The sequence below is a fragment of the Triturus cristatus genome, chromosome 6 (genome assembly GCF_964204655.1).
Source record: "Triturus cristatus chromosome 6, aTriCri1.1, whole genome shotgun sequence".
Lineage (NCBI taxonomy): Eukaryota > Metazoa > Chordata > Amphibia > Caudata > Salamandridae > Triturus > Triturus cristatus.
In genome coordinates, this window is record NC_140589.1 from 584,917,063 (window position 1) to 584,943,923 (window position 26,861).

Here is a 26,861-nt window from a genome sequence, read left to right on the forward strand (position 1 = left end):
AGTGACACATTATATACAATGGCAATGCATGCACATTCACACAATATGCTTTCTATTCTTCTCTTGGATGTTGCAACTATGCGTGTACTATTACCTTAAACGCGGTTCAAAAGTGCACGCAGAAGATATTATTCTAATAAGCATACAGCTCTGCTTGTTTGACCCGCCCCTGTTATGTTAGCAATAAGAAATGCTGCTCGCTCCGGGTGGGTTTGCCACAGGGCCTGGTCGCAGTTCAGGCCCGGTTGCCAACCCCTTGCTATGCACGGCCAAAGGCTGCGGCCAGGACCGACGGACAACCTCTGGCATGTACGGCCGAAGGCCATGCACGGTTGATTTTACATATGGTAATAAAACTATTTTACATTTTTAAAAAACTTGAAACTCATTGCAAAAAACAAAGGTTAAAGTAATGTTATAGTTAGGTGAATGTGTAAGGGACAAAATTAACATTTTAAGCAACAATAAAACACGGACAGCTTAATCTGCATCAAACTCCTCACAGTCACCGAACCTATGTTGAGAAATGAAGTTGATACGAGTAGCAAAGGAGGTACGGTAAACAGTGTTTACTTTATGGAGAGTTTATTCTGTACCAAACTGTCTGCAGACTCATGAGAAAAACACCACAGAGTATTAAAAAGTATCTACTAAGAACAGTGTACACTCTATGCAAAACTTGTCAATAAAGACCCTGTTCGCTTGACATAAACAAGGTCTGAAGGTGCTAAAGATCATACTAACGGCAGCCTTCATGCTGTGGAGAAGACTTTACAGATAGTCCATCTTCTGAAGCAAAAGAAGCACGTGCATATAGGCATACCTGCAAAGGTTTCAGATTGCTTATGTGTGACATTTTCATAATTTCAGTATAAATATGAATGAGATTCAATGACTATGAGTGACACTTTCTCACCAGTAAAATCAAGCAACGAAGACGGAACATATAAATATCAGAAATTACACTCATTTTGATCCATGAGAAACACTAAGCATATGTTAAAACTGCTGAGCAAAGCACCAGAAACTGAAGGGCACTGTGGGACCCGGCTGTACCAAACAGGATGTGGGAGGTCCCAGTGCGGATGACGGACAACTTTTCACTCTGCAGAATGCATAAACACAGCTAAGGACTTTATCTTCTGCCAGGATTTAACACCTGGAACAACCTTTTTTGTGAGATTCCTAAAGGGCATTAAGTGCATGATCTTAACTTCAACAGTGGAGACACCACACCAGTAATTTTGACAGGCACAGAGTCCCGGTTTGTTCCAAGTGCACTGTAACTCAGCACAGTCTGATCAGGACCATGCACAGGATTGCAGGCATGTCCCTCAAGGACCTAGTCTTACTCTGCCAGTGTATGAAGCAAAAGTGTACCCATTTGCATGGTGCTGTGCCCTGCTGGAGGCACCCTAACCTATTTTTCAAACAAATACTGGGTGTTTCTAAATATAAAATGCAATACAGACAAGAAGTAGCTTGCTGACAATAAACAAAAGCAAATTGGATACGCATCTCACCTGTGCTCCCGCATTTACCAAACCCACCTGCTGTGCGTGAAACAACACGTCCCAGGTTGGCGCTAAATGTCACATTCCTCCATTAACTGGCATTCGGAAGGCGAGGCTTAGATAGGAGATCACGTGCCCCTTCAGGGAGGTTTCTGCCATTCCCTTGGCGCACACATTGACAGAGTTAATACACCCCAGAGGTGCACCATTGTTAGTGGCACAGTCAGGCTGTGAGGTGCGCCTTTTTCGGAAGCTGTGGGTGTGATGAGAGATAATCAGGTCTCACCTCCGGCCCCTTTGATCCTCCGCTTGAATCACTAGGCATACTCGGCGTGGCTCGTGAAAACAGTGTGAAACTGACCTAATGAGCAACATAAAGGGTGGATGGCTAGGAGTCAGTCAGAAGTCATATTCAAGAGGCCTGGGCGCAAGATGAGGGTCTGTACACTAGAAAGGCATGCTGAGCGGTTAGATTAGGCCAGACCATTGGCAATAAAATGAAGTGGAAGGATAGCACAGGCAGTAAAGAAACAGTGTGCAGAGTGACGCCTTTTTTCACGAATTGACATGCTGCACTCCTTTATTTCAGTACATTAACAAACATTCCCTTTCAAGTGTTATGTGGACATATCGATTTTTTTCCCTAGGGGCCATTTGAAAAATCATTGCAAAGTACTCTAGTTTCAGAGAGGCTGAGAACGCAGGAGCACATAGTGACCTTGATCAAAAATTATGCACAGGCATGCATAAGGAAGACACGGTTAGTGTTTGACAAAACGTAAATTAGCACCAGACTACATTGGAGACTGTGACGTGTCTGTGACTCACTACAAAACATCAGCGACACGGCAGCAGGTACCTGATTGACCACAAGCCCAGCACTATTTATACTGTAAAGCACATTTTAGAAGCAGGGAGACTAAAGTACTTAAAACTGCGAGGCCAGCCACTGCAATTCGGTTTACGGCCATGCTGACCACTTTCGGAGTCGTCCTGGCATAATGAATGACTCCCTCGGTGTTGGACTTGGCCCTTTTTGCCTTCCTCCTTTAGTTTGACTGACCTGTTTTCGCTGGTTTTATGACTCTGGGCACTTTACCACTGCTCATCAGTGCTAAAGTGCATATTCTCTCCCTATTGTAAATTCATGTATGGATTAGTGACTCCATGATTGGCTTATTTGGTTTACTTGTCAGACCCTAGTACAGTGCACTGAGTGTGCCCAGGGCTTGTAAACCAAATGCTGCTGGTGGGTTTGCAGCACTGGTTGTGCCACCCACAGAAGCAGCCTGTAAAAGTGTGTCTCAGGTCTGCCATTCCAGAGCCTGTGTGCAGTCGGGTACTGCCATGCTGACTGGGCAAGTGCACCCACTTGCCAGTCCCAAAACCTTCCCTTTTCTTCATATCAGACACCCCTATGGGAGGCCCACGGGCAGGGTGCATTGTAAGTATAAGGTAGGACATGCCCTGGTGTGTGTGGCATGTCCTAATAGTGAATTACAGACATTTTCGTTTTTCACTATTGCAAGGCTACCTGTTCCCCATAGGCCAGAATGGGCAGTTTGATTATTACATCTTAAAATCTAACTGACTCAGGGAACTAGGTAGAAATTCGAGTTTAGTATGCCTGAACTCAGAATGATAAAATACATCTTTTAGGGAAGTTGGTTTTAATATTCTGTGTTTGAAAATAGAAAGTAGGTATTTTCTTGCCTAACTATCCAAGCCTGCCTCTGCTAGGTTGTGTATTCCTTGTCTGGAGTTTGAGTGACAGGGGATGGGGGATTACAGGAGACAGGGTGAGACAGCACAAGACTGAATAGAGAGATCTACATGGAGAGTGAGGGGAGGAGTTGCACCTGGGACCTGAATAGGGCCGTACCTTCCCTCCACAATGCTGGCTCCACCTCCTGTGGTGCGTCTGATGTCCCTGGCCTGCACTGTGAAAGTAAAGAAGGAGTCATGTAAACTAAGTGCTCCAGGACTGACCAGAACTGGTTGGGAGTAGGCAAAGGCCTCCCTGCCTTCAGAGAACAAAGAGAAACTGTGTATAAAAAGGGGCACGCAGGCCCCAGAACTTTATATCACTTTAGGAAACAAGACAAAACCTTTGCTGAGGAGAGGAACCAGAGAGACTGAGGAGAGACTATTCCTAAACTTGAGGGATTGGCCTGCAGTGGTTGCCTGACTGCCAAAGAGAGGAGAAGGAACTTTGTGTACTTTATTCAACTTGTGAAGGATCTCCAAGGGCTTGAAAAAAGAGCTTGCCTCCTGCTGAAGTCTCAGGGACAACACACTTCACGCACCAGCTCCCCAAGACTTCTTTGGAAGTGCCTACTGTTTTTCTGAGGGATTGCGTGTCGCAAGGATCTGGAAGCGCGACTCACGAGCAAGAAGCGCGTCGCCGCACTGCCGTGGTCGCTTCACAACGAGAAAGCGCCTCGCATCGCCAGAGAAGAGGATCAACGTCGCAACAGACGCCGCCGCATCACCGGGAAGCGTGTCGCAGGGCCTGTCGCGGCCCAGAAGAACCGTTGAGTCATCGCAGGGTCTCCTAAGCGCCTCGCATCGCCGGAGAAGAGGATCGACGTCACAACAGACGCCGCCGCATCACCGGGAAGCGTGTTGCAGGGTCTGTCGCGACTCGCATCATTGCCAGAACGTCCCGCACCATCGGAGAAAAGGATAGACGTCGCAGCAGATGCCGCCGCATCACCAAGAAGCATGTCGCAGGGCCTGTCGCAGTCCGCATCAAGAAAAACGCCATCTTTGTTTCTTTGCACCGGATCTGCATCGCATCACGGCGTTGAGTGCTGCATCGCCACGGAAGGGCAGTAAGAAACGGACGCATCACCTCCCCTCGCAGAGAAAAACCAACGCATCCCCTACGCAGCAGTAGGGACTCAACGCATCACAGTTCTTGCGTGTAAGGAAATGACGCATCACCTTCCCTGCAACACTTTCGTTGTATTGCGTTACGCATCTTAAGGTACATTGAACTCAAAGTGTCGCAATTTAACATCTAAAGTGAACTAAGCTAATTCTACCATTTTAAGTACAGTATTGTGTATTTTTGTGGTCTTGTGATAAGTCTATATAAATAATACTTATTTTTAATATACAACTTGTGTGGTGTCCATCTGTAGAGTTGTCACTTGGTTACTGTATGTGTTCACAAATGCTTTACACACTGCCTCTGAGATGAGGCTGTCTGCTCGTGCAAGCCACCAAGGGGGTGAGCAGGGGTTATTTTAGGAGTGTACCCCCTTACCCTGACTAGACGCAAGGGTCCCTATTTGTCAAAGGTACCTACCTCTGCCAACTAGAGACCCCCAAATCTAACACTCGGCAAATGCGGTGCCCGAGTCATTCAGGCTCAGCAGAAATTTGTGGTACGGGCTCCAGTGGACGCCACGTTCCGTGGGGTTGGGTCCGGAGGTCGCGCCAGAGATCTTAAATTTAAACTACTGTGTGGCAGTGCAAGCAGTGCCATTGCACTGCCGTCCCACAAATGTACTTTTGAAATTCCAATCACCCGCTTGCGCCGCCTCAGGTACTTTTGCAGTACCCTGGTACTACAGCTGAAGTGCCACCCACTGTACCATGCAAGCTTCAATTGTCTCGCGGTACCACGGCCCTGCTGGAGTAGAGTAGTACTACCATTGGGGCCAACCCTGAATCCCACGGGACCCGCAGTATCCACATTTTTTCATTTTGAGCTGAGTCTTGTAATGATGGCTGTAACATTTTTCTACATGTAGTGGCCAGCCAATAAAATTGCTTGATCCTAAACGACCTAAAACATTATTTCTATCGAAACTCATATCAAACTATAACTACACAGAGGCAACCGCCACGTTGTACTATTTTGTGTATATATATATATATATATATATATATATATATATATATATATATATATATATATTCACTGAAAAAACCATAGGTTTCAGGCCTGATATAGTTATGCATTAGCATTTAAAAATCCTTTGCAATGGGCAACACAATTTCAAACACAAAGCAACATTGAGCTCAATGTAAACTTCTAGTCAAATGCAATTAGTTACTTTATGGATTACTTTTCTAACCACAGGACTGGATGCTAGATTCAGTCCTTGGACATATCCTGTAAACAGTTGAGTAAAAGCTTTTTGGTTACAGTAGTGATTTTTAAGGATTATTATTGTATTTTAAAAGTTGACACTTTTTCCCATAGAATCACCAATGTTATCCTATGGGAGAAAATTCACTCAGCAGGTAAGTAGTGTTATCGTTACTTTTTCTTACTTAGTGGTGGATCCTGGATCCAGCACAGGTGAATCTCCTGTAAACAGTTGAAAGAATGTGTTTAAGTCATACAAACGATTTTTTAGGAATATTTTTAGTTTGTGAAAATAGACACTTAGAAACTTTTCTACTTAAAAGCAGACAATGGATTCCTATGGGTTCTCTCCTGATAACAGGTGAGTAAATCGTAATTCGTAGTTCGGCTGATTTTAGAGGAATATTAGTACGTTTCAAAAATGGACACTTAGAAACTTCTCTGCTGAAAACCACACAATGGATTCCTATGGAAGTAAATACAAGTTACTGTTAAGTATGCTTACAATTACTTTTCAGGGTCAGTGCTGGGCTAAAAGATGCAGCCCTGGGTTCTCTCCTGATAACAGGTGAGTAAATCGTAATTCGTAGTTCGGCTGATTTTAGAGGAATATTAGTACGTTTCAAAAATGGACACTTAGAAACTTCTCTGCTGAAAACCACACAATGGATTCCTATGGAAAGAAATACAAGTTACTGGTAAGTACGCTTAGAATTACTTTTCAGGGTCAGTGCTGGACTAAAAGATGCGGCCCTGGGTTCTCTCCTGATAACAGGTGAGTAAATCGTAATTCGTAGTTCGGCTGATTTTAGAGGAATATTTGTACGTTTCAAAAATGGACACTTAGAAACTTTTCTGCTGAAAACCACACAAAGGATTCCTATGGAAGGAAATACAAGTTACTAGTAAGTACGCTTAGAATTACTTTTCAGGGTCAGTGCTGGTCTAAAACATGCAGCCCTGGGTTCTCTCCTGATAACAGGTGAGTAAATCGTAATTCGTAGTTCGGCTGATTTTAGAGGAATATTTGTACGTTTCAGAAATGGACACAAACTTCTCTGCTGAAAACCACACAATGGATTCCAATGGAAAGAAATACAAGTTACTGGTAAGTACGCTTAGAATTACTTTTCAGGGTCAGTGCTGGTCTAAAAGATGCAGCCCTGGGTTCTCTCCTGATAACAGGGGAGTAAATGAGAATTGGTAGTTCGGCTGATTTTAGAGGAATATTTGTACAATGGTAAAGGAAGGGGGCGGGGCCTGAGGTGACGTGTGCAAACACGCCCTGTGGCGCGTTTTAAGTTGGGGAATTAATTGCTCTTCAATCCTGCAGTCCCCTTGGGGCCAACTAGCCCACCAGGTACCTCCAGTATGCGTCAGGGAGCTGTGTTGCAGAGCGGTGTTCAGAGGCCACGCCCCTTTTTACAACACTCTGCAACGCAGCTCCGTGGCGCTTCCTGGAGGTACCTGGTGGGCTAGTTGGCCCCTAGGGGACCTCTGGATTGAAGAGGAATTAATTCCCCAACTTAAAACGCGCCAGAGGTCGTGTTTGCACACATATCACCGGGGGCCCCGCCCCCTACCTTCACCACTATGAAAACGCGCCCCATGGCGTGTTTTAAGTTGGGGGATTAAGTCCCCTTGAATCCTGAGGTCCCCTGGCGACCAACTTACCCACCAGGTACCTCCAGTATGTGCCAGGGAGCTGCGTTGCAGAGAGGTGTAAAAAGGGGCGTGGCCTCATTACACCTCTCTGCAACGTAGCCCCCTGGCGCATACTGGAGGTTCCTGGTGGGCTAGTTGGCCCCCAGGGACCCCCAGTATTCAAGGGGAATTAGTTCCCCTCTCTGCAAATGCGCCAGGGGGCGTGGCCTCGGCTCGATCCCGGTCTTTTTTATTTATTTAATATAAAAAAATCTAAAATCTGGAAGGGGGCCGTGTGGCCCCCCTCCCGAGGCCATAATTGGCCCTGGGGACCCCATCCCCCGGGGTATGGCCCTTTTTTTTGTATTTTGGAGGGGGGCTGCCTTGCCCCCCTCCCGGGCCACTACTGGCCCCGGGGACCCCATCCCCCGGGGCCTGGCCACCTCGTTGGGGACCATGGGGGGGTCCCCAATCCCCCCACGGTCCCAGCCGGCTTCCCACCTCCTGCGGGAGCCGGCATTGGTTTCCCTGCTCTCGCTTCAATGAAGCAAAGCAGTTTGCAATGGCAGGGTGGGAGCTGCGAGGCTCCCGCCCTGCCATTGCAAACAGCAGTGTCCCGGGGGTGGGCACCCCAGGACACTGCAGGAGCTGGCCCTGAGGGAGCGGGCACCAGGGCCATCATTGGCGCGGCCCCCCCTCCCACTTAATTTAAAGCCCCGGGGGGTGGTGGTCCCCAGGGCTTGGGGGTCCGTAACGGACCCCCTATTTAAAATATTTAGTGGCCCGGGGCGTGTGGGGGGGGGGCTCGAGTCCCCCCCACACAGGGTTTTTTTTTTTTTTTTTAAAAGGCCTAGGTGGTCAGGGTGTTTCCACCCTGCCCCCTTTTCTTTTGTTTTTTCTGTAGAACCGAGTCACAAGATGGCTGCCAACACTTCCTGGTTGAAGTGTTGGGAGCCAATCATAACAGTGCATTTCCCTGCACGAGCTCGTCTTTGTTCACGAAGACTACGCGACCAGAGATATCACTATAATTTTCAGCTTAAATTTCTCAAAAACGTCTGAAAACATTTACACCAAATAGGCAAAAGGCATTTCCTTGAACCAACATCTACCTCCCTGCCAAATCTGGTGTAGGTCCGTTCAGCGGTTCGGGCTGTAGCTGTGGCTAAACGTTCCTATGGGAATTAACATTACAAACGCACCCTTATTTCACGTCCGAAATTCTCGGTCCCCACTACACGGATCATCCCCAAACTTTCAATGACAACCAGAACCTACCTTCACACTTTTTTGGGGAAAATTTCATTAAAATTGGTCAAACTATGCCAAAGCTATAGGCAAGTCAAAAAATGCTTTTCTTATGAAAACTAGGTCCTAACTGTAGTGGCACTCAAAAAACAGCTGGACAAGAACAAAGTTGAAGGAACTTGAATTTACTAGTGACTGCTAGTACTTTATACTAAACTGTCATCTCATGTGTTATCTCATGTGTTTCATAGATATCAAGACATTTATTGAAAGTTGCCAGCCTTGTGTTTTTTAAAAATGTCATTATAAAAATATGTCCATGTAAAGGGCTATTAGTGTACCATCTTCATCCATCCGGCTGCTCAATTGTTACATTTATTCCAGGTGACTTTTACATCTTATACATTCACCTAAACTAAGACACCAAAGGTTAGCTCCTTGAAGGTGCTTGCATTTACCAGGTAAAAAGTAAACATTATATGTCGGTGTCATCCACTGCTTGGTGCAGGTCATTTGAAGCATGTGTAAATGACCTAAGAAGGACCTCTAGTTACAAACTGAGGTACTGCAGGTTTTTGGAGGTTTCAGTTGAACCTGACTCAAGAGGAACCACTCATAATTACTTGAAGTACTGCAGCTTTGTGAAAGAATTTTGAGGGTTTTTCATCTAGCTAGAGAGTGACCTCTCAAAACAACATGAAGTACTGCAGGTTCAAGCTTCCACGCCTCATCAGGGCTTCAAAAATAAAGAAAATGTTACTAGACCTGCAGGGTGCGGTGCGGTGTGAGAAGACGCTAAGGAGCTACGGGCTGAAATCTAACTGCGCGCTGCCCCGGCTGTTTTCCGGCACCCACACAGTCCTTCACGGTCTTTCACAGAACTGAACTTTCTGGCACTGGAGAGGGTGCAGGGTTTGAAAGTCGGCTCCGGTTCCTCATATCCCCCACAGCTGACCACTGAGGACTGCGCAGAGTGTAGAGGTTTCGTCTTTCTTCGTCTTTACAGCCTGACGGAATAGTAGGTGGTGGAAAATTCGTAGCTCAATGCAGATTTCAGAGCTCTTCATCACAGAAATGTGGTGACTTTTTTTTTTTTGAGTCAAAGTTTGAGGTGTGCAAGGGGTTCTGGGTAAGCCACCCCACCCTGGATTCCCCTGGGTGTCTAGTTCTCACAAATGTGCAGGTTTGCTAGGTTTCCCTAGATGCCAGCAGAGCTAGGGCCCAAAATCTTCAGCTAGCCACATTGCAAAAAAGCATCAGTTTTCAGGGGAAAAATTGGATATGTCCATGTTGGGTGTTGGGTCTTTTCCTGTCGCGGGTACTAGTCCTACCCACACAAATGAGGTACCATTATTATCAAGAGGCCTGGGGGAATGCTGGGTGGTAGGAAATGTGTGGCTCCACCAGTGGTGTAGGAAGTGGGTGCAGGGTGGGGCGGTCGGCCCTGGGCGGCAAGCGTTTTGTTGGCAGTGGCCTCTCCAGCCTTATCTACGGCCATTGCGGGCCGGCGGACTCAGGAATTGGCAGGACCTCCTCACCCCCCACTATTACACACGGCTGCCACGAGGCGGCCGCTGCATGGATTGCCACGGACCAAAAAGGGTCTAGTTACACCACTGGGCTTCACACAGATATCAGACATTTTCCTCACAGAAATGTGAGAAAATGCGTGCTTTAAATCAAACTTTGAGGTTTCTGAGTAAGAAAACCTACTGGGGGATACACAAGTCATCCCACCTTGGATTACCGTAGATGGCAAGTTTGAAAAAATGTACAGGTTTGCTAGGTTTCCCCATGGGGGCCACGGAGCCGGAGCCCAAAATCAACAGCTACCCACATTGAAAAATAGGTAGGTTTTCAGTGGAAAAATATGATGTGTCAATATTGTGTTTGGACCCTTTCTTGTTGCAGGCACTAGGCCTACCCACACAAGCTAAGTACCATTTTTATATAAGCCTGGGCAAAGCACTACGCTACGCTCACGTAGTTTGCGAAGTTTGCGCTACTTCGCACTATGCGAATTGCACGTAGCACAGTGCAAACACGCGTAGCGTAGTGCAGCGGTCATTTTTTGCTTGCTCGTGGTACTCAACGTCAAGTGGGCAAGCATGCAAAATGACATCCCAGCGAGACTTTTTCCTCGTTCGCGATCAGCAACATCAAGTTGCTGATTGCGAGCGTGGAAAATAAACCTCCCGGCGAGATTCTCACCGCGGGGAGGTCAGGTTTCTCATTGCGAGTGGTCGCGTATGCTCGCGACCGCTCTAGATGAGAAACTACCAGTCCGCATTGAGAAAGCTGCCGCTCGAGTAAAAATCTACTCGAGCGGCAGAAAACTACAGCTCGCACTGTGCAAGATGCAGTTTTCAATGATTGCACAGTGCCGGATGCTTATCCGCACTGTGCAATCATTGAAAATGGCATCTTGCACAGTGCGAACAGGGTACTACGCAGTTCGTGAAGTGCTACGCGTAGTGCACTTTGCGTAGCTACACGTAGCGCTACTTCGCGAACTACGCCCAGGGATAATTTTATAGCGAGACATGTGGGAATACAGAATAGTAGAACAATTGTATTTCTCTCCATTTGTGTCTTCCAAGTGTGTAAGAAAGAAGACATTTTGAAAAATGCTAGTATGGGTACCCACAATTTCAGAGATGTACAAATAACCACTGCTCCTAAACTCCGAATTTAGTGTCTATTTCAGAAAAACATAGGTTTCCTTAATACCCATTTTTCACTCTTTATATTTTACCATATGAATTGCTCTATACCCGGTACACAATGAAACACCATTGTAAGGTGCAGTTTAGTTGCTGGCCCCGGGCACCTCAGGTTCTTGGAAAACCTAAAACACCATATATCCCTGCAACCATAATTGTCCAGCGGAAATAACGGTATATTGATTTTGTAAATTGGCCATTGTGACAAGAAATTACACAAGTGAAAATGCTGTTACAAATAGCCGTTTTTTACTACTAATTTTCGATTTCTTTTTTAATTCAACTGTTAGTTTCTTTGGGAAAACCTTGAGGGATATACATGGATGACCCATTGCTGAACTGAGAATGTGGTTTACTTTTCAGAAATCTAAAGCTTGAATCACGGGTTTCACTCCAGTCTCCACCAAAAACTGGAAGTAGGATGAAAGCAGAAAAAGTAGAAAAAAGGGCTACCTTGTTGAAAAATGCCACAACTGTGGTAAAAAGATGTTTGTTTTGTTTATTCAGCTCTGCATGTTCCTGAAAGCTGGGAAAACGATGGCTTTAGCATGCAAACCTTTTGTTGAGGATATATGTAGGAAAAAACAAATGCTTCTTGTGGAGCACGTTTTCCTATTTTTTGCTACCCCCCCCCCCACCACCACTTTGATGTATTTTAGCCATTTTCTCAGTCCCTTCTGAGGGAATTGACAAACCCTCTGTACCTGTGGAATCCTTGGGATCTTGGACACAAAGGACGCAAATTTAGTGTGAATACCTTATGTGAAAGAAAGTAATGGAGGCCTAAGTGCGACCTACCCCAAATAGCAAAAATAGGGCTTGGTATTTTATAGGGAGAAAAGGATTGGCAGCAAAAGGGTTAATAAAAGGACCTTTTAGCAAATATATTTAGTGCTTTGCTTCACTAACATTAACATTTTGTGCATTCCTAACATACCACAAGGCTGTGGGTTTTAATATAAGATAAGGATGAAGGCAATTACATTCCCTAGTGACAGTAGTTATGTCTACTAGGATGTCATGACAATTGTTCCATATTAATCAACACATTTACTGAAACTTGCATAATTAAGTCATTGACTCATCCGCTTTGAAAAATTTACTTATCGTGAAAAAACACAAGCACAATTTATTAGAGTATCAAACGTGCATATTAAAATTTGTAATCTGAAGTGACACCCCCTCAGCTTGATGGAGGGGGTGTGAAGCATTTGCATCTGAATTAGGAAGGACATTTTGTAAAAGGTTCGGTTATTGCAGCTTTGTAATAGATCTTTTGAGCAGCTGCATGACGATTCTGAAGGGTTGCAGCCTTGTTAAATACATCAAACTGTTGCTTCTGACTCGAGAAGGACATCTTGCAATGTCTTAAGGTACCATACCTATGTGAATAGCCAGACCTATTGGCTTTGCCAATTCCTGTTCCCTCTGGGACTACCAAAAGCACTTCGATGCCATATATAATTACTGACTGTACTATATACATGCTAAGTAACCACAGCAAGTAGTTACAGTAAATAGGTCTGCTTTTCTCAGCAGTGATAGGGTTTGTATAGGAACAGAGTGCTTTATCTGCAGTGACAATTCCTATGCAAACAAAGGTTCTCTAGATCTGCCAATGTTGTGTTTAAAGGCTGCTATATTAAATCCTCATAGGTTGCAGCAGAGACGTACAGATGGCTGCAATAAAATAAGGAGCTTTAACTGTAGGGCAGGCAATTCTGCAGCCTTATCATGCAGAGAAACTCCCTACGGTGTGTCATGTACGCAATATTCATCAAGGCCCAAGATCAACTAATGCACATTCAACTGTCTGCCTGGGATTGCTTCTAGGAACACAGGTGCTACTTTCCAGTTCGTTGGCTTTAAAAGTACTAAAACAGTACAACTGTGCTCACCACCTCTGTGCACTCCTAGTTAGCAAGAGACTCTGCATGAACCTGTGCCAACCAACGCTCAGAAGCAGGAGCTGCTGAAAACATTCATCAAGGTAAAGGGCGGAGCTGCTCCTCTTTGGGGGTGGGGGGTCTCTTACGCTCACAGGTAGGGTGGCAGGTTAAGAAGAAGCAGCAGAGTCTGCCCTGTGGGGTCCCACCTTATAATTGGAGGCACATGAACCCATTAGGTGATTTTCATGCACATGCCACTTTATCTTTTAATCTCTGGTCTATGGTGACAATGTTTTTAGTACAGTCAGTGTTTAATACGGAAGAGAAACTTGGAGGTTTGTTTCGGTGTTAACGCACAGGCACGTGATATACGGAAGGGAGCCGAGACCGGGAGAAGGATGTAACCTGCCTCCGCGGCACAGGCCAGATGGTGCTCCTGAAGAGTGGCGAAGATGCTGTGCCGGCCTGAGATCATGGAAAGCAGCTGAAGACCATCCATCCCGCTGCCATGGTTCCAGATTGTCCCCGTAAGCCGAGACCGGGAGAAGGATGTAACCTGCCTCCTTGGCACAGGCCAGATGGTGCTCCTGAAGAGTGGCGAAGATGCTGCGCCGGCCTGAGATCATGGAAAGCAGCTGAAGACCATCCCGCTGCCATGGTTGCAGTTTGTCCCCGTAAGCCGAGACCGGGAGAAGGATGTAACCTGCCTCCTTGGCACAGGCCAGATGGTGCTCCTGAAGAGTGGCGAAGATGCTGCGCCGGCCTGAGATCATGGAAAGCAGCTGAAGACCATCCCGCTGCCATGGTTGCAGTTTGTCCCCGTAAGCCGAGACCGGGAGAAGGATGTAACCTGCCTCCTTGGCACAGGCCAGATGGTGCTCCTGAAGAGTGGCGAAGATGCTGCGCCGGCCTGAGATCATGGAAAGCAGCTGAAGACCATCCCGCTGCTATGGTTGCAGATTGTCTCCGTAAGCTGAGACCGGGAGAAGGATGTTACCTGCCTCCGCGGCACAGGCCAGATGGCGCTCCTGAAGAGTGGCGAAGATGCTGTGCCGGCCTGAGATCATGGAAAGCAGCTGAAGACCATCCCGCTGCCATGGTTGCAGATTGTCCCCGTAAGCTGAGACCGGGAGAAGGATGTAACCTGCCTCCTTGGCACAGGCCAGATGGTGCTCCTAAAGAGTGGCGAAGATGCTGCGCCGGCCTGAGATCATGGAAAGCAGCTGAAGACCATCCATCCCGCTGCTATGGTTGCAGATTGTTCCCGTAAGCAGAGACCGAGAGAAGGATGTAACCTGCCTCCACGGCACAGGCCAGATGGTGCTCCTGAAGAGTGGCGAAGATGCTGCGCCGGCCTGAGATCATGGAAAGCAGCTGAAGACCATCCCGCTGCCATGGTTGCAGATTGTCCCCGTAAGCTGAGACCGGGAGAAGGATGTAACCTGCCTCCTTGGCACAGGCCAGACGGTGCTCCTAAAGAGTGGCGAAGATGCTGCGCCGGCCTGAGATCATGGAAAGCAGCTGAAGACCATCCATCCCGCTGCTATGGTTGCAGATTGTCCCCGTAAGCCGAGACCGAGAGAAGGATGTAACCTGCCTCCACGGCACAGGCCAGATGGTGCTCCTGAAGAGTGGCGAAGATGCTGCGCCGGCCTGAGATCATGGAAAGCAGCTGAAGACCATCCCGCTGCCATGGTTGCAGTTTGTCCCCATTGTAGGAGAGTAGGGTCTGCAATCACCCAGATTTTTTGCTTTTGCTTCATTGGTTTATGACTTTCCCCGGCTGTGGGCCTGCCAATCAGACCCACAGCCTAGCTGTTCTCTCTCGAAATTAAACACATGTACATTAGGTGCATCCACCAATTGGAACTGGGCCGCCTTGTCAGTCCCTGTCTCAGCATACCACAGGTATCCAGGGCATCGGTGTACCCAGGGCCTACCAGGGGCTGCAGCATGTATTATGCCACCCCTGAAATGGCCGCCCAAATCTGACACAACTGGCTGCACGACAGCTGGGGCAACGTGGTGTAATCACCCGTTGCTGTAGGTGTAGTATTCCTACACCTAACTTTAAAATGGACACATGGATTCCTATCAGTCACTCCTATGGCAGGCCTTATCAATCCTGAAGGCAGAGTGCAGGGAATCATGTGGGACGGTGCTCTGGCGCGAGCTGAGCCCGTCGACGGCTTGCGGAACCAAGTCCTAATAGCCGTTCCATGGTGACGCGGGCCAACTACTTGTAAATGCATTATAATCCTCGCGGTTATTTGCTAACTTTGGCATCGCATCACCTACACATGTCGAGTAAGGTGTCATACGAATTGGAATACGAACCCCTCGCCAGTTCTGGCGACGGGGTTAGCATTCCCCCCTTTTAGAGGGGCACGACATGGAAGTAACCTTGAACCCCGGTTAAAGTTGACTCAAGCCTCAGCATCACAAAATGGATGCTGCCACCAGACACAAGTCTGACCTCCTGCTGCTGGGAGGCCTTCCAGCGAGGGGAGCTTGGACAAAGGGTTTCCTGTCGAGGGCGGTGTTAGCACCATCCCAGACAGGGTTTGTGTATCCCAGGTAGGCAGGGCTGAAAGGAAGGTGATTGCCAGTGGCACCCCGGTGCTCACTGTGCATAGCCCGGCTCAAACCAGTTTCGGGGGCACACCAGCCCCTGAGCTGGGGCGAAGCCGGACAAAGGATAGGGGTGTAACCACCCCCCTCCTGGCTCCACCCATAGGTAGAACCTAGTCATGGGCCAGCCCCTTTTTCTTAGAATAAAGGTAGGAGCGAGTCCCCTTCCCAAATTGGATAATTCTGAATCTTGAACTACTTTCCACGAAAGGAACTCTTGACTATTTCTGAAGACTCTCCCTTGTGGCTAAGGAGTAGCCACCCTGCACCAGCAGGCACCACCTAAGCGCTTGCGGTTTGCTGCAAGTCTCTCCTACGGATCAAGACTGCCCAGCTCGACGAGACCCGAGTTCCCTGCCATCTCTGACCTTTTACCTCCCTCATCAGCCCAGCTGAGAGTCGTAGGTGTGACGAGACCTGCGGGACCGGCTATCTTCAGAACCTGCACGACGCTTATCTAAGCACGCCCACCGAGGGACCCTCGAGTGAGTGCACCTAGGGTTTGAGAAGCCCTAACCCTGAGCAGCTCCAGCACCGAAGTCTGCCTCCCCAGCATCCCCGAGATCTGCGTGGGGGCCCTTCCGCTCCTTGCTGTTCACCGCGTTGTTCGACCACTTGCCGACCGGCTTGTGGCCCTCTTCACGACGCACCACGTTTGTTTCATCACTAGTCTGGTTGCTCCAGACTGGCTCTTGCTACCCTTCAACAGAGGAGTACCACGGACCCTCCTGGTCCACTCCAGACGCCATCTTGACTCCACCGCGTGGGCTTGCCACTGCCAAGATCCGCTGCCCCATTCCTGGGCCCAGCATCATCGACAGCAGACACCTGCGTGGGACAGCTCGCCCTCCATCCTGGTCGCCGCCGCGCCTCCTGGTCCGAGGAACAGCCGAGTCCGACGTCATCCACTCACCTGGTCGAGGTGACTTCAGCCGGTACCCTCCTGGGGCCCACACGATCGCTGGCTAGCGGTTGAGAACTGAGTCCCCTCTGCTTTCAGGTTTCCTTCATCACCGATCCAGGTTTGGATCTCGCTGAACATCGACACTGGTCGCCTGCCAGCAACTCTTCTTTCAGGCTCCTGAGACTACAACGGGGACTTCCGACATCTTGCCGAACCTTCCACAGCCGCAGCCTCTGGGCTAGGTAACTCGGGCATTTCGGTGCTCCATCGCAGGTTCGCTTTACAAGTGTCCAGTTCCTTTTTCGTTTAGTCCCACTGATCGGATCACTCCGGAATCAGTAACTTTAGACTTTTTCACTTCTCCCCTTCCACTTGCAGTGTAATGGTTTCGTGCCCTCGGGCATTTGTGTAAATTGTGCAACCAGAAGTATTTTCCTAAGAGTTTTGTATTGTGCTTAGCTCCCTGACTCATAAAGAGTCAGGGTAGTCTTGTTATAAATAAATATCCTTTATTTTCATAACAACTTGTGTGGTGTCCTTTCACTTGGTATTCAAGGGGTATATGTGATGGTAAACAGCTGGCTTAACACGCCCTCTAGAGTTTAGCCTAAGACTGCTCGTATCCACGCTACTAGGATAGCTGGTCTATAAGGTTGACTTACAACCAATCATCAATAAGGGTTGTTTGGAATGATGCACAGTGATCACTAGAATAGTGAGCACTACATATCAGGCCAACTTCTCACACCCGTAAGCTGAGACCGGGAGAAGGATGTAACCTGCCTCCGCGGCACAGGCCAGATGGTGCTCCTGAAGAGTGGCGAAGATGCTGAGCTGGCCTGAGATCATGGAAAGCAGCTGAAGACCATCCCGCTGCCATGGTTGCAGATTGTCATGTCAATCTTTAAGTTGCACCCCCTACTACTTGCAGGAGCATAAGTGGCAGGCAACAAGCAGAGTACAGTTCTTTAATGGCAAAGTGAGCATAAGGTGATAGTAGGAAGATTGGTTGAGTCTGTCAGGCAGGGACACACCTGTGTAAGAGCAGTGCAAATGGTGCCCAAAAAAACAGAACCTGCAGCAGGCAAGGCCACAGTCCTAACACTGCTGTAAACCTAACCTCCAATAAAACAGTGAATGTGCAGGTAGGAAAACTATGAGGAGCAGCCACAGGAGGTGGTGGGACTGCTTTGTCTTTTCCATGAACAGGGAATGGGGAAAAATGCTGTCACTCAAGATCCCCAACATTCCAGTCAACGAATCCCTGTCCTGTGGGCTGATCCACCAAGTGATTGACACTGCAAACAGAGCAATGGCTGAAGGGGGATGAGTCATTGGCTCAATGTATGTATGTCGTCCATGGGCTGAACATACATTTAATTGACACCATGGCAGACCAATGTCTGAAGAAAGCTGTCTCACAGCTCCTCACTGTTTGTATAATGTATTATATTATGTATTTAATAAAAGCGCTTCGGGGAGATTGCTAAAGTGATGTCTTAGCCTAGACCTAAAAAGGAAACATCCCAGAAGGTCCGCAGGTAATGAGGTGGCTGTTGCAGGTATGTGGCTCTAGTGAAATGAAGCCTTAGCAGGCAACGTAAGCACCAAGCCAGTTCCCCTCCACCTCAACAGTGTCTACCTATGGGGTTTACAGTGCTTCATAGTATCGCCATAGTATATACAGGTACATATTATGTGTGGACAGGGTTTGGACATGGTTTCTTACTGTACATGAATTTATCAGACCAGCCTACCACTGGTCCTTTGGAAAAGACTGCTCCAAGAAGTGTAGCCACTACAACACATACACATCAACCTCTGTAATTGTCAGTTTCTTTCTGGGTACTTTAAGGAGTGTATTTTTAGGCAGCCTTCACTAAACGGTCACCCAAAACCCCTCTGCTTGCACAATCGTGGCCAGAAGTTGAACGCAAAGTGTTTGTGTCCCCAAGGTGGTGCTTAAGAGGTTGTAACTTTGAGACCAACTACCTTTTTGGCAATATTGGTCTGCATTTGTGACCTGCCAATGATTTAATAAGTAAGCAGGTTTGCTTTCTTGAGGACGCCAGCCAAAGACGGTGAACCCTTGTTAATTCTTTGAAGGCTACATTGGTGAATGTGGATGGAATATAGTGGTCTGTGTGTCATATCTACCTTCTTAACCTGATCATATTCAAACACCTGGTCCAGCATTAAATCCATTATATAAATTCCTACTTATCAGCTAAACAGGAGGGCACCTGAACACAGATGGAAAATCAGTATAATACACATGGTTTTGTTAGCATAATGTTGTAATGGGACATCCTTATTAATTATTAAACAACCTATTTTTTTTTCTCGTTCTATACCTTACTTATTCAAGTTTCAGTGGTCTCCAGGATTTTATTTGCAGTATTTTGCATAACTCTCTTTGTAAGTTCTTAGGCATTACTGTGGTAAGTATACATTAGTACATTAACTCGAGACGTATTGGCTTTGCCAGCGCTTGCTTCATTTTGTATTCCTCACCCTATGGGAGTGCCCATGTTTCCTTGCCCCACCCTGCTTTTCCCTTTGCCTCACCACTGCGTGCTCTCTTTTCACTACCCCCTCCAAATACCTCAATGTTTACCATGTGAATATTTTTAAACTGCATGCATTTATTTATGCAAAGTGCTGCTACAGGCTGCCTGTTTCTGTTTTTTTAACAATGGGCGCACTTGATTTTCACTCTTTTTTTAATGAACAAGTTACTTACCTTCGGTAACGATGTATCTGTAAGAAACATTAGTTAGTTAGATTCCTCACCTTAGAATATCCCCAGGAGTCAGACTGGATCCGGAAGATTTTTCGTCAGCAATACCCCTTGCGCGTCGCTAGGCCTCGTCTGCGGCTCCGCGTCCGTCGTGCGCCGGAATGACGTCGTCGGAGTACTTAGACGCCGCCCTCGCGCGCTGACGTCAGTTCTTGTACTTAGCTTTCCGCGCCAGGAACGCAGAGCCATGCAAAGACCGACACTGGTGCCAAAAATAAATTCTAGGGGCCTGAAAAGGATAACCTTAACCCTAGATGTCAGTTCGCAGAACGGGGAGGATGGGTGGGTCGGTGAGGAATCTAACTAACTAATGTTTCTTACAGATACATCGTTACCGAAGGTAAGTAACTTGTTCATCTGAAAGAAACACGTTAGTTAGATTCCTCACCTTAGAATAGATACCCAAGCAATACCATCCCCGGTGGTGGGTCTGCGAACCAAGATCACACCAGAAAGTCCTGGAGGACAGAACGGCCAAAGAAGCCATCCCTCCGGACTTGGCTGTCAAGGCAGTAATGCCTGGCAAACGTGTGTAGCGAAGCCCACGTCGCCGCCTGACAGATGTCCTGCAAAGGGACACCCCGTCCCAAAGCAGTAGTAGCCGCTGTGGCCCGAGTAGAATGGGCGCGCAGCCCAACAGGAGGGTCCTTTTTTGCCAAGGAATAACAAATTTTGATGCACAAAACGACCCACCGAGAGATGGTCCGTTTGTGCACAGCTTTCCCCTTCTTAGCACCCACGTATCCAACGAAAAGTTGGTCGTCCACCCGGAACTGCTTTGTGCGGTCCAGATAAAAGGAGAGCGCACGTTTTGGGTCCAGACGGTGGAGCCTCTCTTCCTCTTTGGAAGGATGCGGAGGCGGAAAGAAGGTGGGCAAGGTGACAGACTGCCCAAGATGAAAGGGGGTCACCACTTTCGGAAGAAAGGAGGGACGAGGCCGAAGGACAACCTTGTCCGGATGAACAGAGAGAAAAGGAGGCTTTGAAGATAAAGCCTGGAGCTCACTCACCCGTCTAGCCGAGGTGATGGCTACCAGAAAAGCAATCTTAAGCGTCAGCAGACGAAGACGACAATTATGAAGAGGCTCAAAGGGAGCGCACATTAGAAATGTGAGAACAAGATTCAAGTCCCACTGAGGCATTACAAAAGGGACAGGAGGGAACGTGTGAGTAATGCCTTTTAGAAAGCGTGTAACTACAGGGGACTTGAAAAGAGAAGGCTGATCAGGAAGCCGCAAGAAGGCAGAGATGGCAGCAAGATAACCTTTTAAGGTGCCCAGGGCAGAGCCCTGCCGGGCCAAAGAAAGAAGAAAGAGGAGAACCTCAGAAAGAGGTGCGGAAAGGGGATCCACAGCCTTTGCTGTGCACCATGCCACAAATTTGTTCCACCGGCAGGCGTATACCGTCTTTGTGGAGGGACGCCTGGCTGCCAGAATGATATCACAGACTTCAGGAGGCAAGTCAAATGGCATCAACTGCCGCCGCTCAATCTCCACGCATGGAGGTGGAGGCTGGACAGGTTCGGGTGGAGGACCGTCCCCTGCTGCTGCGACCTGATCCTCTGGAAGGGGCAGACGTATCGGAGGATCGGTCAACATACTGAGTAGCTCGGGATACCAGTACCTTCGTGCCCAATCCGGAGCCACCAAGCTGACTTGGGCCCGGTCGCGCCTGATCTTCTTCAGCACTCTGGGCAGAAGTGGTATAGGCGGAAAGGCGTACAACAGACCGCAACTCCACTTGTGACGAAAAGCGTCGCCGAGCGAGTGCCGCCTTGGAAATTCCAACGCGCAGAACTGCTGACATTGCGCGTTCTCTTCGGTGGCGAATAGATCTAACCAAGGCTCTCCCCACTGCTGAAAGAGACCTTGCGCCCCCTCGGAGTTCAGACGCCATTCGTGATCCATCATGCACCGGCGGCTGAGTTCGTCTGCTCTGGCGTTCAGAGAGCCCGCCAGATGTTGAACCACTAGGGTGACGCCCTGGTGTTCCAGCCATGTCCAGAGGCGCAGAGCCTCCTGACAAAGGGTCCACGACCCCACCCCGCCTTGTTTGTTGCAATACCACATGGCGGTGGTGTTGTCCGTGAACACCTGCACGACACTTCCCCTGACAGAGGGAAGGAAGGCTTTCAGTGCAAGTTGGATCGCTCTCAACTCCAACAGGTTGATGTGGAGACGAGACTCCGCCGGAGACCAGAGGCCTCTGATCTCCGCCTCTCCCATATGGCCACCCCATCCCAGGAGGGACGCATCCGTCACTACGACATGCTCCGGTTGGGGAAGGGAGAGGCTCTTGCCCTTGACCCAATCGCGGTCCGTGAGCCACCACTGCAACTGCTGTGCAGTGCCCTCCAAGATCAAGACATGGTCGGACAGGTTGCCGTGATGCTGGGCCCACTGAAACTTCAGGTCCCACTGCAGAGCCCGCATGCGCCGCCTGGCGTGATGCACTAGTAGGATGCAGGAGGCCATCAGCCCCAGAAGCCGCAACACTAGCCTGACCGAAACCCAGGATAGAGGCCGAAAGATGGGAATCAGGGCCTGAATATCCCGGACCCGCTGTTCCGGCGGATAGACCCGGAACTGCGCCGAATCGAGAACCGCTCCGATGAAGAGGAGCTGCTGAGAGGGACTCAAGTGTGACTTCGGCACGTTGATGGAAAATCCCAGCAAATGCAGGAGATCCGCCGTAGTCTGGAGGTGGGAGACGACTGCCTGGGGCGAGCCCGCCTTCAACAACCAGTCGTCGAGATAGGGGAAGACTGGAACCCCTGATCTGCGCAGATGACCTGCGACCACCGCCATCACTTTCGTGAACACCCGAGGGGCACTGGTGAGGCCGAAGGGGAGCACGGTAAACTGAAAGTGCTCTTGGCCCACCGTGAACCGCAGGTAACGCCGGTGGGCCGGAAGGACGGGGATGTGGAAATATGCGTCCTGCAAGTCCAACGCTACCATCCAGTCTCCAGGGTCTAGGGCAGCTAGAACCTGAGCCAAAGTTAACATCTTAAACCTTTCCTTCCGGAGGAAGGCATTGACGTTCCGGAGGTCCAAGATAGGGCGTAGGCCCCCTTTGCCCTTCTTGGGAACCAGAAAGTAGTGGGAATAACAACCACGACCTACTTCTGGGCTCGGAACGCGCTCGACGGCCCCCTTGGCCAAGAGGGCCGAAACTTCCTCGTGGAGAAGATTCAAATGATCCCCCGAGATACGGTGGTGCTGCGGTGGCATGACTGGAGGGGTCGTCTCGAAGGGGAGGGAGTAGCCCCTTCGGACGATTTGCAGCACCCACCTGTCCGATGTGATGGACCGCCAGTGGAGCAGGTGATAGCGAATTCTGCCGCCCACTGGCGTGGAATGGGCCTGAAAGCTCGGACTAGGAAGGCTTTGAGGCGGATGCTGCCGGGGTGGATGTGGGCTGACCGCGTCGTCCTCCAGAACCGCCTCGGCGGAAACCACGTCCGCGACCGCGCGCAGGTTGGTTCTGCGGCTGGTGGCTAGGCGCACGTGAGGAGGCACCCCTTCCTTGGCCACGAAAGGGGCGAAAGGCGGAAGTTTGCGACCGCGGGGCCGAGAGGCCCAAGGACTTGGCCGTAGCCCGGGAGTCCTTAAAGCGATTCAGCGCACTGTCCGCTTTCTCGCCGAAAAGGCGAGTGCCATCAAAGGGCATGTCCATGAGGGTGCTCTGGACATCGCCCGAAAAGGACGTGGACCGCAGCCAGGCGTGACGTCTAAGCGCCACTGAGGTAGAAATCGCCCTACCCAGCGAGTCCGTAGTGTCAAGCCCACATCGGATAGCATGTCACGCTGCATCCCTCCCATCGGCCAGAGCCTGGGTAAGTCGTGTCTGGACCTCCTCCGGACACAGGGGCAGCACGTCCTCCACCCCATCCCACAGAGAGTGGGAATAACGGTCCAAGAGGCAGTCGGTGTTCAAAGACCGCAGACCTAAGCTAAGGGAGGAGAACAGCTTTTTGCCAAACTGTTCCAGCCTCTTGGAATCCCGGTCCGGCGGAGCGGTCGGGAAGGAGGATTGGGAGGTAGAGGCCTGGATAACCAGGCTCTCAGGGGTAGGGTGTTGGGACAGAAAACTGGGGTCGCCCGGAGCAGGGCGGTGGCGCCTGGCGACGTTCCTATCCACAGGAGGGACTGTGGAGGGCTTGGACCAGGTGCCCTGCAGAACGTCAGTGAGGGCCTCATTGAATGGCAGCAGAGGCTCAGTTGAGCTTGCTGCAGACTGAATCACCTCAGTGAGGAGGTTAGTCCTCACAGCCACGGCAGGTAGCTCGAGCCCAAGGGCTGCGGCCGCCTTGCGCAGCACCACAGAGAAAGCAGCACCCTCCTCCGAAGCCACAGTCGGAGGAGAGATGAATCCAGTGTCCGGAGAGGTATCCAGACCACTGGCCTCCCCCAGTTCATCTGCCCAGTCCTGTGACAGTTGAGCCTGAGCGGCCATAGGATCCTCGGATCCCTCCCATTCGCCCCCATCATCCGAGTCCTGGTATGCAGGAGGAAGGATCGGAGCCGGGCGATAGACAAAATGTGTCTCCAGCGGCGCCGAACGCGGCGTCCATCGACGGCGTATCGGCGCCGGGCACGGACCGGGGCTGAACCGGGGCTCGACGTAGAGCGGAGTCGGCGTCGCAGGTGGAACCGGTGTCGACGCCGGCGGAGGAGGCGTGACGAGGTCGACCGGCGTCGGCTGGGACTCGGGAACAGGTCCCTCGGGCGCTTGCGGCGTCTAGGCCGGAGCCGTCGACGGCGCCGGGGCCGGAGCCGCCGGCAGGCAAGGTTGCCCAGTCGGGTCCGCGGGGCCCGAAGGCGCGCCAGCGGGCGTCGACGGCGGAGCCAGGTTCCTCATGGCCGAGAGGAAGGCACTGACTTCCACCGGCGTCGCGTCAGTCCCAGGGACCGGTGGGTATGGGGACGTGCGCGGCGCCTGCGGCTCCGCCGGAGCTGTGGGGGTGGAACCACCCTGACCCTCGGCCGAGTCGCGCGAGGGTCGGGGTGGAACCACCCTGACCCTCGGCCGAGTCGCGCGACCGGCGAGGGGAGTCCGAAGAGCGGTGTCGCCTCTTGGACTTCTTGGAGTGCTTCGACTTACCCGAAGACTTGGATCCCGACGACCGATGATGTCGGCTGCGGCTCCGCGACCGATCCTTGGACCTCCTCCTGGACCGGGATCGAGAGGGGCGCGGAGCCGAGTGGCGAATCTCGCGAAGCTTACGGGACCGCTCCCGTCTAGCCTTCGAGGTCAGGGCCTTACAGTCCGAACACGACGCCGCGTCGTGGTCGAGGCCCAAGCAGTAAAGGCACCGGCGGTGATGGTCCGTAACCGACATCAAGCGGCTACAGTCAGCACAGGCTTTAAAACCAGGCATCCTACCGGCACCGGAGTCGAGGCAAGATCAAAAAAGTTAGTCAAAAAGTGACTAAAGGGGTAGCTCTCCCGGATCTGCGCTTACTGGCGCGGAAAAAAGAAGAACTGACGTCAGCGCGCGAGGGCGGCGTCTAAGTACTCCGACGACGTCATTCCGGCGCACGACGCCGACGACGGACACGGAGCCGCAGACGACGCCTAGCGACGCGCAAGGGGTATTGCTGACGAAAAATCTTCCGGATCCAGTCTGACGCCTGGGGATATTCTAAGGTGAGGAATCTAACTAACGTGTTTCTTTCAGATGGTTTAATTTACTGGTCGAAAATAGCCGTACTTCATGTTAGAGCAGAAAAATGTAAAGTGGATATCCCGCATCACAACGTTCGCATGCACATGGGTGGCCATCTTGTTATGGGCTTTCTTTAACGATATAACCCATTACAAGCAATCTGTGAGCATGTCTCTTGACGCATGCGTTGACATGTGAATGGCAATAAAAAATGCAAAGCCAATAGCTAGGCTTTCAGAACCGAGACCTAATGGCTTTGCAAATCTTGCACTAGTGTAATGCGAAGAAACCAAGACCACAATGGTGTACAATAACATTGACATAGTTGTACTTACTGTGCCATGGCCATTTGCTTCAAAATAAACACCAATGTCAAACTCTTGTGCTTTGTGATGCAGATGTTTTACTCCAGTTTTTGTGCAAAATACAGGAACCTGCAGGACACAAATGAGTTAAGATTGTAGAATACATTCTAGAGCACCAAAGTTCATAGAAAATAATCAAAACAGCAGAAAAGCTTTGCGTATCCACAATGTTACCTTTTGCAGAAAAATGTGACATATTACAAGTTATTGACTGACGCTTAATGCTCAATAGATACGCCTGTTTGGCATAATTTGCAGCAGACACTGAGACACTTGCAAACATACTACATACTGCCAGTTCGCATCATTCTGGATGAGGGCGTTTCTTCATAGATTTAGGAAAACAGACTAAATACTAATTCTTGTGAACTTTTGTTGGGGAATTTGGGAAGAAAACGAAGGACTAATTTTACTCACCCAATTAAATAAAAAGCAAGTTCTAGTTGGCCATGACATTTTAAGCATTTCTAATGGAGCAACCATCTCTCCCTTCCTATAAGGCAATCAAAGACACCAGAATGAAAAAAAGATGGTTTGTTCAAAATATTTGGGGATTGTTGGGATGGAAATACCCCATTTGTGTATAGTTGTGTTCCCCTTGCTTGAGTGCCAAACTACGAGTATCTTGTTTCCTGGTATTTGATTTTGGCCCAGGATGGCACTAATCTAGTGAGTACGCAAAGGCCTAGGACAGTCCTTCGAAATAAAGAGGAACTGGACCTGAAGGGGAACATAGAGCTAGCCCATGTTTATTTGACAGTAGACTACCGCTCCTGTCACTGGTATAGCATGTAGCACGGTGGTGGCAGTGAACTGCAGTTTGTGAATCAGTAATTGTGACCATACCTTTTTATCTGCCCGAGGAGAAAGAAGAGGGAGCAAGAGAGGCAACCCTGTAGGAGCTGCAGACTACTGGGGCAAGCAGACGCAATTGACTCCAGAGCTGAAGGCTGTCTGCCCAGACAGACTTGAGAGCCCGACTGGTTTGGTTCCTGATCGGGGCATGGAATCTCTTACCAGAAGAGGCAGGATCAGAACACTGGCAAAGTGTGCCTGAACGACAAGCTGCTTACCTTCGGTAACTCCTTTTCTGGTAGAGACTATCTAGCCACAAATTCCTTAGAATTATTTCCAGGTGTCAAACTGGATCTGGAAATTTTTTCGTGAGCAGTACCCCTGGTGGATTCAATTGACTTCATGTAGCGTCATCTGCCACGCCGGTTGTGCCGTGTGCGCTGCCTATGTAGGTGCCACCCCAGCTCCATGACGTCAGTTACTTTTCGTGACTTTCCACGCCAGGAGCACAGAGCCACGAAAAACGCCAACTACTGGTGCGGAAAACTAGGGCCCTGAAAAGGGAAAGCCCTGTC

At 49.6% G+C, this 26,861-nt stretch overlaps 1 protein-coding gene across 3 annotated transcripts in view; it reads right to left on the reverse strand.

The window, feature by feature from the left end:
• The window catches only part of PGM3 (phosphoglucomutase 3), a 271,507-nt gene that overhangs the window by 46,557 nt on the left and 198,089 nt on the right, over nt 1-26,861 (reverse strand). For all 3 annotated transcript variants that reach the window (XM_085611024.1, XM_085611025.1, XM_085611026.1), the window contains exon 9: nt 25,462-25,560. In XM_085611024.1, the coding sequence (XP_085467150.1) occupies nt 25,462-25,560 (99 nt within the window). The remainder of the gene's footprint in view (nt 1-25,461; nt 25,561-26,861) is intronic.